Source organism: Montipora foliosa, chromosome 1, assembly GCF_036669935.1.
Source record: "Montipora foliosa isolate CH-2021 chromosome 1, ASM3666993v2, whole genome shotgun sequence".
Taxonomy (NCBI): domain Eukaryota; kingdom Metazoa; phylum Cnidaria; class Anthozoa; order Scleractinia; family Acroporidae; genus Montipora; species Montipora foliosa.
Window position 1 is genome coordinate 10,157,101 of NC_090869.1, and position 10,000 is coordinate 10,167,100.

General features: G+C 39.8%; 1 protein-coding gene across 2 annotated transcripts in view; it reads right to left on the reverse strand.

Annotated features, from left to right (window-relative positions):
• Positions 1-1,861: 1,861 nt before the first annotated feature.
• The window catches only part of LOC137977655 (uncharacterized), a 10,015-nt gene continuing 1,876 nt past the window's right edge, over positions 1,862-10,000 (reverse strand). The window contains exons 2-4 of one of the 2 annotated variants that reach the window (XM_068825058.1): positions 9,276-10,000; positions 6,982-7,467; positions 1,862-3,865 (exon numbers count right to left, since the gene is read on the reverse strand). The exon at positions 9,276-10,000 is cut by the window's right edge and continues 471 nt beyond it. In XM_068825058.1, coding sequence (XP_068681159.1) covers positions 3,050-3,865; positions 6,982-7,428 — 1,263 coding nt within the window. In that variant the 5' untranslated portion in view covers positions 7,429-7,467; positions 9,276-10,000 and the 3' untranslated portion in view covers positions 1,862-3,049. The remainder of the gene's footprint in view (positions 3,866-6,981; positions 7,468-9,275) is intronic. The other variant, XM_068824982.1, reaches the window with a different exon arrangement.

Consider the following 10,000-nt stretch of genomic DNA (forward strand, 5'->3'; position numbering starts at 1 on the left):
AGAGAAAATGAAAATTTATCCTCAAGTGCTGACGTTCTTTTTAAAACCTCAAATTTGGCTATTTCAGGTTGTTGTTTTGCAGACGTATGAAAGTTAGAAATTTCGAGGCAAATGAAAGGTATAGACTACATATAGGAGAAAGAACACATACCCTGCATTTTTACCTTTCGACACACCCATCCGAAAAATTGGTTTTTGCCCTGAGCGGGACTCAAACCCACGCCTCCCTGATTACTAGTCGGGCATGCTAAGCCACTACACCATCAAGGCTACCACGCTCGTAACGCAGCAGATTAATGAGGTGACTTAGCAGCGTGGGGATCCCTAAGGCCCAACTTTCCTTCACTTGAGTGTGTATCCTTGACTGTGTATCCTTGCCTCTAAAACCCCCTCTACGACGGCAAGGAAATGGACAAAAATGAAACAAGTATGTGCAGGGCGTGCAAAGCTGTTGCTTTTGTCCACTAAATATGCAAATTTTGACGTTTTCGTTGCCGTCGCCGTCGCCGCTCGTGTCAGACACTGCTCTCCTTCAATGTCTGGCTCAACCACTTTCTCAAATTAAAGACCATTCTCTTGCTCTGTATTTGATGTAGCTGTGACTTGTCCACTCATTTGTGGCTTTTTGATTTCTTTTTGGCAATTGTTCTGTGAATGGTTATGTTTCTTTTACAAGCGGTTTCTCCAAGACCATGACAACAGTGGTTCGGAGACGAATTCTTTTCTTTGATTAAACTGCCAAGGTTATCTTTTGTTGTTCTATTTGCCAGTGCCACCATCTTTTTTTCACAGTGGGAACGCTGTGTTCGCGGCGAAAATCGGTTTGTTATCATGACTAGAAATGGTGACTTGTTTTTGGTGTATTTTGCATAGCGAGGTAAATAAACTTCCTACAATTTTTTACTATATGTCCTTCAGAATCAAGAGCCCACCTCTCGCAAACAATTTTAATTTGCTTTTGTCGCACTGGAGACTCAGAGCATTTTCGTTATATTCTTCAGATAAATTTAGCACCCTTTAACTTCTTCATAAAGTTCCATCGGCGGCCTTTTAACTGTGTGAATGAGTCTCACTTTAAGTCATTTACGCATTCGCGAAACGGTGCTTGTCAGGCTTAGAAAAAGCTTAAACTCATTGGTAGAGAAAAAACATGTCGGCGCTTTCAGTTGCTGATTCGATGGCTTAGCGGTTAAAACAGAAGAGATGTAATCTCGAGTGTCCTCTGGTGCGAGGGTTAGAATCCTTCGAGCGGCATGAATGTTGTGGAAGCTTAAGGTAAGTGACACAGTAAGAAGGAAAGAGAGGGAGAGACGGTAAGTGGAAGAAGAAAGAAGGCAAGGGAAAGTTGGAGAAGGGTGTTTTCTTTTTATCCCCCCTAAAAATCCAGGCCCCATTTTTTTAATTACATCACCAAAAATAAGGAAACTCCCCCCTTCTGTAGACAGTTTATTATAACTTAGGTTGAAAAATTTTGACCTAGGTTGAAAAAAAATCAACCTAGGTTGAAATTAATTTAACCTGAATTTTAATTCAACCTGTAACATACAACCAGTGGATGACTCGGAAACTGGAGCTAACGTGGTGGTCTTACATCTTCGGAGAAGAGATCGTTGGTAATGAAAAGACTGATACCGTTGGTTATTTCATTGTTGGTGTTGAGCGGTGCTGTGGCGATTAAGTTCCTTTGCCATCCTCAAGCAAAGTTGTGCTGGGATCAGTGGGAAATGAAACAAATCTAAATAGTACGCTGAGCGTTGACCTATCCACCTCGTTATCACTGACTTGACAGAGTCAGTTTAGAAGGAATGTACCATTGATGATCTCATAGATTCTTCTCATCTATCTTTTCGTGTTTTGAGATGTTAAAAAATAATTTTATTGAATGTTTACAATGAAAAACATGTCTATTTAAACTTACTCTTCAAAAATAGACTCACTTTTTATGTATATGAAAAAAGGCCTTATATTTACTTATGTGTATTAATGTGTTGGTAATTATAAAAGGGTATTTATTACATAGTTAAAAGATAAAAGGCCTGTTGCGGTAAAAGTTGACCCGTTGGTACAAGGGCTCCTTTCCTGCAATCTTTCCTTCGCAACGAACCTCTGCTGAAACGAGCCTATCCTGCGAGCAGAGTCTCCTTCGATCCTCCTAGATAAGAGGGTCAGGATGGGGATGCTCGGCCAATAAGCCATAAGTTAAAAAACACATCGTTTCGCAGCTAACAGTTTAAGTTTTGGCCGAATCTCAGCTATCAGTGAACCCGTATCCATACCCTGCTCAGCTAAGTCGTGAGGAGGAAGGAAAACTGCTCGCAGGGTAAAATAAGCCACACACTCCTTCACATTGTCTGACCAATCATAACGCACTATCAAATTCTACAAGTACACTTAACAACCTGTGAAAGGGAAGCCAGCTATGGACAAGCATGCCATCGGGGGGAGGGTGTAGCAATACTTCTGAGACTCTCCGGCCGTAAGTAACTTTGGACTTCGGTAGATGTGAATCTGGCTCACTTATCGTGAAGATTTTGTTGATACATATTAAAAAGAGGAAACGACCAACGCTCTCATGAAGGGTTAACCCTCGAAACGTCAGCTTTTCAACTTTTTACTGTGAATTTCAGCGTTTAAATGTATCAACAAAACCTTCGTTGATTAACTCTCTAACCGACGCCGCATCACAGTTCTTCAGAAACCACTAATTGTGACCCAACTCAATTTAACTTAGTTAACCACGTGGATCCGCCAATTATCAATGAGCGAGAGAATTGAGCTCAAGCTGAATTTTTCTGAATTTTTGGTCGTTAGAAATAAGTTTTACTTTCACAGGTAGTTAAAGTAAAAGGCCAAGTTTTTTATATTACAATTAAAGAAAAAAAAAAAGCGCAACGCAAACGCGCATTCCATTGCGCGGGGACGACGACGATTTGAATTAGCAGATGACCCGAGAACAGGCCATTGGCAGAGACGTCGCCAGCGCTACCAAAGAGAAGGTATCCTGCACATGAAACATTACAGTATTTTTTTTTATTTATGTTGTTTACTTCTAGTCTGTTGCAATCAATGGCGTAAAAGACCCATCGCTGACATTGCTATTACTTTTAGGTGTCTGATTCCAAGATATCCATGAAATTAACACACCCATAACATACAACAAAACAGTTCTCAAGAAATCATGTGCCGTAGCTCTCCCGTAGAATGACTGGCCGGCGAGAACTGCTGACAAAACAAGACAGCAAACACCACAAAAAGAAACAATGCACGCAAAGACAGCACCGTGGTCACGCCCAGCTTCAAAGATCATGAAAAGTGCAAAGGTCAGGGCAAGACAAAAGAATGAGACTGTCAGTAAAACAACCAAGCCCAATGTTGGGTTTGTCATGATACCAACAACCAGCCAACAAAAGTGGTAAAGCGAGAGATTTGCCGCTATTCTTGTTACAAAATCTAAGAGGCAGTCGTGCGTGCAATGAATAGGTTCCAAGCAAAATGATAATATCAGTGCTTCAAAAAAGATAGACCCAAGAATAACATAAATGTCCCACGGCGCACTTCCAGACACTGAATACATAACGACATTGATTATAATCGCGAATTCAGCAAAAAACAAGAAAACACTTAAGACTGTAGCGGATCTTGCCAAGGACCGTTGTTTCTTTTCACGAAACGCTTCTAACGAACGCAAAATTAAAGTGGAAAGATAGGGACCCATTAGAAAAACAAAAAAGCAGGAAGACCATATAACTGTTCTAATATATGAGCTGTGTCCAGTTGCCTTTATGTTTGGTATATGGCCCTCCGTGACGCATTCAGCTGTGTTAAGCCTGGGATCCGGTGATCCTGGAATGGCAAGATCCTCAAACTGCAAAGAAATAGATGCATTGAAATCAGTCTCTGGGGACCTAGATAACCGTATGAATAGACTGCGTGCAGTATCTCTTTTGCTCTAAACAAGTAGGTTGAACTTTCAAAATGGCTGCAACTGCGGGCTTTTTCGAAAGGTCAACGAACGCATTCGTTTCACTGATTTTAGAACAAAAGAGAGACTGCTCGCAGTCTAAGATGATAAAGGTGTACCATGCAAACGCTGGTGAGCTTATGAGAAATCTATTGCTTTCGTCCACCACCATCCTAGTTAAGGAACCACTTGCAGCAGTAAGGCAATCTTTCATTCTTTACCGTTTTTAGGCCCAATTCTTTTATATACATTTATAAACGATCTTTTTTATCATGTAAAGCAAAGCACATCTAAATGTAGCCAGCGAGCAGGCTCTCAGAGGGACTGGGGTCGGGGGTAGAGACAACCTGCGAGCGGGCTAATCTAAATGCATTTGCTGACGACCATCAAATTTATATATAATCACGGATCCACAGGCACTAGAAGAATGCTTGTGTAAGGAAGTAGAAACAGCAAGTCAGTGGTACAATGAAAACGGTATGATTGTCAACAAAAGTAAACATAAAGCCCCAGTTGTTCAAACGATGGATAGCGCTATCCAACGGATAAATCACTAATGTATCCATTGGATAGCGCAATTGGTTTCGCTATCCATTGGACAGTGGTTTATCCGATAAATCGCGTTTAACTCATCCACCCTTTGAACAACTGGGATCAGTCCTTGATCCTTGGTGACACATAGACGGTATATACCTTCTGTTTTCCAGTTACAGGGTCATATTTGGTGTGCATTGATAATAAACTTCAGTTTGATAAACATGTATCTTCCATTTGCTAAAAGGGCAATAACCACTTAAATGTTACGGTAAGATTCAGAAAACTGATCATCACTGCCACTTTGATTAAACTGTATATAAAGGCCTTTATCCTGCCGCACTTGTATTATTGATATCGTTCATCGGTGTGGCATTTCTGAGGCGCGCAAAACAAGGAGAAAATAGAGGCCTTAAATAAAAGGATTCTTAGGTTTATTCTAAATGATTTTGAATTCGCACTGTTATAACTTATTGAACAAAGTAAATTATGTTTCTCTATATAATAAACGCACACACAATATGTTAATTTTACTTTACAAAAGTTGATTTTTAACTAAGTATCCTATCTATAAGAGGAATATGTTCACTCTCCGTTGAACCTCTAATAATTTACGCGGTAATTATACTCTGATATTCCCTATACCTAAAACAACCACTTATGGCCTTCGTCCTTTTTCTTATCATGCCGCTAATCAATGGAACTCACTGCCAGGCTTTCTTCGAACTTAGCCAGCCTTGCATTAATTTAAATTTGGTGCATTTTTACTACAGTACTTTAAAATTCTGTATATATATTTATTTCTTTTAGCAATAATTTGTAAATATTGTACGGAATCTTAGTCCGTAAGTTATTGTATGTTTTGTTGATCTCTTTCGTTGTTGTTTTCTCGGAAAAAGTAGCGTCTATAATAGCTACTCTTAAATTTGAGAAAAAATAAAGTTTATGTTATGTGTTATGTTGTTTCCTCTATTATCCCGACTCTTTTAAACACCAAAAGGCGTTCAGTGGTAGTTGTCAAAGAATGAAACTGCTAAAAACGCTAGCATTTGGAGAACGGATGGCTTAGTGGTTATCAACAGTGCCTTCCACCTCTGCGATCCGGGCTCAACTCTCGGCCCCGGGATCGTATATACGTGGTTTGAGTTTCAGTCGATCTCAACCTGACTCCGAGGGTTTTTCTCCGGGTACTCCGGTTTTCCTCCCTCAGCAAAATCGACTCACAGCCTATTCCATCAGGCTGTGCTGCTGTGCTCCGAGGTCATCCATGGGTCGTGTTCAGGGGCCGAGCGCCTAGCTGGCAGCACAGCTCCTTCGGTCCGATCTCGTTGAGCCTCGCCCTTAGCAATTTAGTCTCCGACTGCGCGAAAGGGCGATTAGCAGGTCACGTATTATTATTATTATTATTATTATTATTATTATATCACCATGTTTGGCTTTCTCTATCGATTCTAGCCTAATTTTCTAGGTTTCAAGCTGCAAAAACTCTGCATTTTATGTTGTGTTGGAGAGCGGGACGGAAAAGATGCACCCTGAATAAAACGCACGTTCGCAGCCTGTAGTTCTATCGTTGTTACTTACTTACTTACTGTCGCCTGTCGAGAACTGGAAACAGTACATGCAGTTACAGCAGCAGCATTAGCATGCAGTAGTTGTAGTTAAAACAAATGATAGTCTGACTTATTCCTCATATTCCAACCCTAACTTTCACTCCCCTAACAGCTTGTGAAGATATTTGGAATTATCCAAGGGCACCCAACGAACAAATTGGGGTGCGTTCGATTGACCGTATTCCGGAATAAGAATACATGGATTATAAGTTAGAAATCCATCGTTTTTACGGTGATTCACATTAAAGTTGTCAAACATCCGCTAAAATGCTATTTTAAACATATTTTTATTATCCTTGCTGCTTCGAAACGGGCCAAACATACCGTTTTAATCATCATTGCACTATTCTTATTCCGGAATAGGGTCAATCGAACGCGCCCTTAAACCAACAGCCTTTGGGCAACCTTGTTTGGTTCGCCCTGGGAACGAGGTTGGTCTCTAAGCTCCTTGCAATGAATAAATACAATCTAAAGAGATGTTTTTATCATTTAGAAGAATTTGATCTGTTCTGATATCTTAGCAGAAATTCGAAGTGTCCGAGATTTTTAGAAAGTAACATCTTCAATTGAGAAATTGCTAGCTGAAGGTTACCTTCTCATCCGAAACTGCAAGGTAAACCTAAGGTCAACTAAGTACCAAAAATTGCAAAAATACCCCTTCCTAAAACGTAAGAGGCTCCTTTTCCCTGGTTGCGAATCTTTTAGGATATGTTTCAGTAAAGAAATCTCTAGCTGTTTAGCAACGTATAACCGAAATTCTCAGAACAATTTGACCCTCCCGAACACATATTTCACCGAAGATTATCGTTGGGTGCCCCTGAATATCACTCGTGGTAACGGTAAAATAAGATAATATCTTAAAACTATATGACTTACCGCAGCAAGAGCATCTTTTATAAGGGCTTTCCGGTCCGTCACTGATGATAATCTCGGACAGAAATCTGGAATACATATCGTTAGGTCCTGCGTGCGTGGTGTGACAAGAATAGCACCCAGTGATAGGAGTTCCAGAACTGTACCAGGGAAAGCAGCGTAGAGACAATTCAAACTCCACGTATAATTTGCTACCAATGTGTTATTTTGCCCATAAATTTGCACTTTGACAATAAGAGATGACGGCTTTAGTGATGGATACAGAGCGGATTGAATGTTAAAACTGTTTTCCTCCGATGTGAGAGATTTATAGATATCAGCATATTTGTTAATGCAGTAGCTGAACTTGGTGCAATTTATGGCCATATCTGCCTTAGTGTGTTGTGAAAAGTGCACCAATAAAGTGTGCAAAATAGCAAGAAGAACAGTAGTGGCAATGTGGTAAGCCATTTTATCTCTGATCTCCAGCGCCTGTCTCTTAGGTAGTCGCTGTAAGATAAAAACAGTGAAATCTTTTATCACTTTTGATCATCTATTGTAGTCACATAGGTCATTTTTTAAAGTTCTGCCATTTGATTCTGAGAAATCTTTAGAATTAACGCAAGGGTCACTTGTGAACAATTTGTGCATATCCTCCTCTTCCTATCAAATGGAAACTTTAGCAACGACAACAGCGACAGCAACGAGAACGTCCCAAATGTACATATTTAGGGCGCGTTCGATTGGCCCTATTCCGGAATAAGAATACGTCAGTGGAGTAACTTAAAAAGGCATGTCTGGTGTTTTGAAGCAACAAAGATAATAAAGGTATGTTTAAAATAGCATTTTAGGAGGTGTTTGACAATTTTAATGTGAGTTTTCGTAAAAACGAAGGATTTCTAACCACTATTCCATGTATTGCTATTCCGGAATACGGTCAATCGAACGCACCCTTAGTGGGTAAAAACAATAGTTTTGAAAGCCCTGCAGGTGCGTTTTTCATTTTTGTCCGCTTTTTTTTTTTTTTGCTGTAGTCAGCAAAACAACCGCAACGTAAAATAACCAAGTCTGAGGCATTTATATGGAGAACGTCAGCACTTAGAGATAAGTTTTCATTTTATCTCCTAACTGATTAAATTAAACATCGCTCACAACGGTTCTGTCACACCTTTGTCACATTAAAACCTTGGAATAGTGATTACAATAACGTGAATTTATGTTTTGACATAAAGTTCTCGTTGCCTTTCCCGTCGTCGTTACTAAAGCTCCCTTATCGCATACAGGGATAAATTACTGAATGCTGATTGGCTGAGACGGAGAGCATTTTCCTTAATCACGAGAGCACTTTTGGTAATCAAGAGGGCTAGATTACTTGAACCTGATTGGCTAACAGTTGCTTAAGTTACAAGAGAATCTTCATCCAGAATAAACTACTTTTCGTCCACACATAAGATATATTTCAAGCGCTATTTCTGTTGACAGCAACGATTTATTGTGAATTGAGCTTTGACCGAATGGGAGCGCGTGCTTACCTCAATAATTTTGCCCTTTATGTGATAAACATGTAATCTCAATGCGCACTCCTCCAATCCAAGATTAGTATTACCGGTATTTTCATAGTTTTCCAAATTGTGAAAACTTTGAAAATACAAATGAAATTAATGCTTAATTGCCCTCGCGCCATGCGATCACCTATATATGCCTTTCAGCCTCTTGTTTTGTGGGAAGAGAACCTTCAAATTCTCTTTTCATTAATGAATTTTGTAATTTTCAACCTGCAGGAGCCCCTAACCAGGAACCAACAACTCCAGTACTACAATCTTGTTCTCAGTAGGTCTATGTTACGGCATTTTCACCACGCCCGAGGAGTGGGGGTAAGGGTTGGGAGGGGGGCTGAGGGGTAGAGGGGGTGAAGGGAACCATGGCTGAAACAACCCAAACCTTTACGAAAATGCTAATCTTAGGCCTAACCCCCACCCCCGGAATAGTTATGCCGCATTTTCACACATGAAGCTATTTTTAGTCGAGTCGGCTTGCACACGTGACCATTGTCAATCCCTTGGCTAATAATTTCTCATGCAAGACTTAGCTGCAAAGGTCTGGTTTTGCGGGAAAATTAATCTAAATATCAAATACAAATAACTCGGACTGTAAATACGCCATTCCACAAATACAATGAAGTTGTAACTTAATTGTAATAGCAGAACGGGCAGAGAACCTCATGGTTCGATACCGCACGACGTCAAGTTTTTCATACAGCTATTGATCCGTCATATTTACTGTTGATCAAAATCCGCTTTTACCGACAGCTCACTCACCTTTAGCCTGCGTAGATGGCGGGATATTTTTTAATCTTCGTCAACATTAATTGGTCAGTTTATACAAATTATGTTGACAGGGTTGGCCGTTCCGGAGTCTCTCATATTGGCATCAGCGATCATAGCCTTATTTAAGTTCATAGGAAATTCTCTCTCGCGTCTTCTTTAACAGGGCATTCAACCATTTCTTATAGAAATTTCCAAAATTTTAATGGAGAGAGTTTTGTGGACTGATTGGAAAACGAAATTTTTGGATATTGTTAATATTCATGCACCACTCCGATCTAGACGCGCTAGAACCAAGAAAACACCCTCGATCAATTCTCAATTAAAGAAAGGTATGCGTGATCGTGATGCCGCCAAAAGGAAAGCAATTGCATTCAATATGCCATTGGGAAAAGTACAAAAAGTTGCGTAAGAAAATAAATAATAACATCAAAAAATCTAAAGTATCTTATTATTCTAATGCTTTTATCCAATCGATTTAAGGGTAATCCTCGAAAAACGTGGCAAACCTTAAATGAGCTTACTTCCCGTCTTGTAAATAATACAACGGTGACAGAATTGAATGATGCCGTTATCTCTAATCCTAGTGAGCTTTAGTGAGCTTTCTAACGCTTTTAATGACCACTTTTCAACAATTGGGCTCAGACTTGGTAATTAAATTCCCCCAATTGCTAACAATAATTCAAGTTATATCAATAATATAAATGTAAGCAACAATA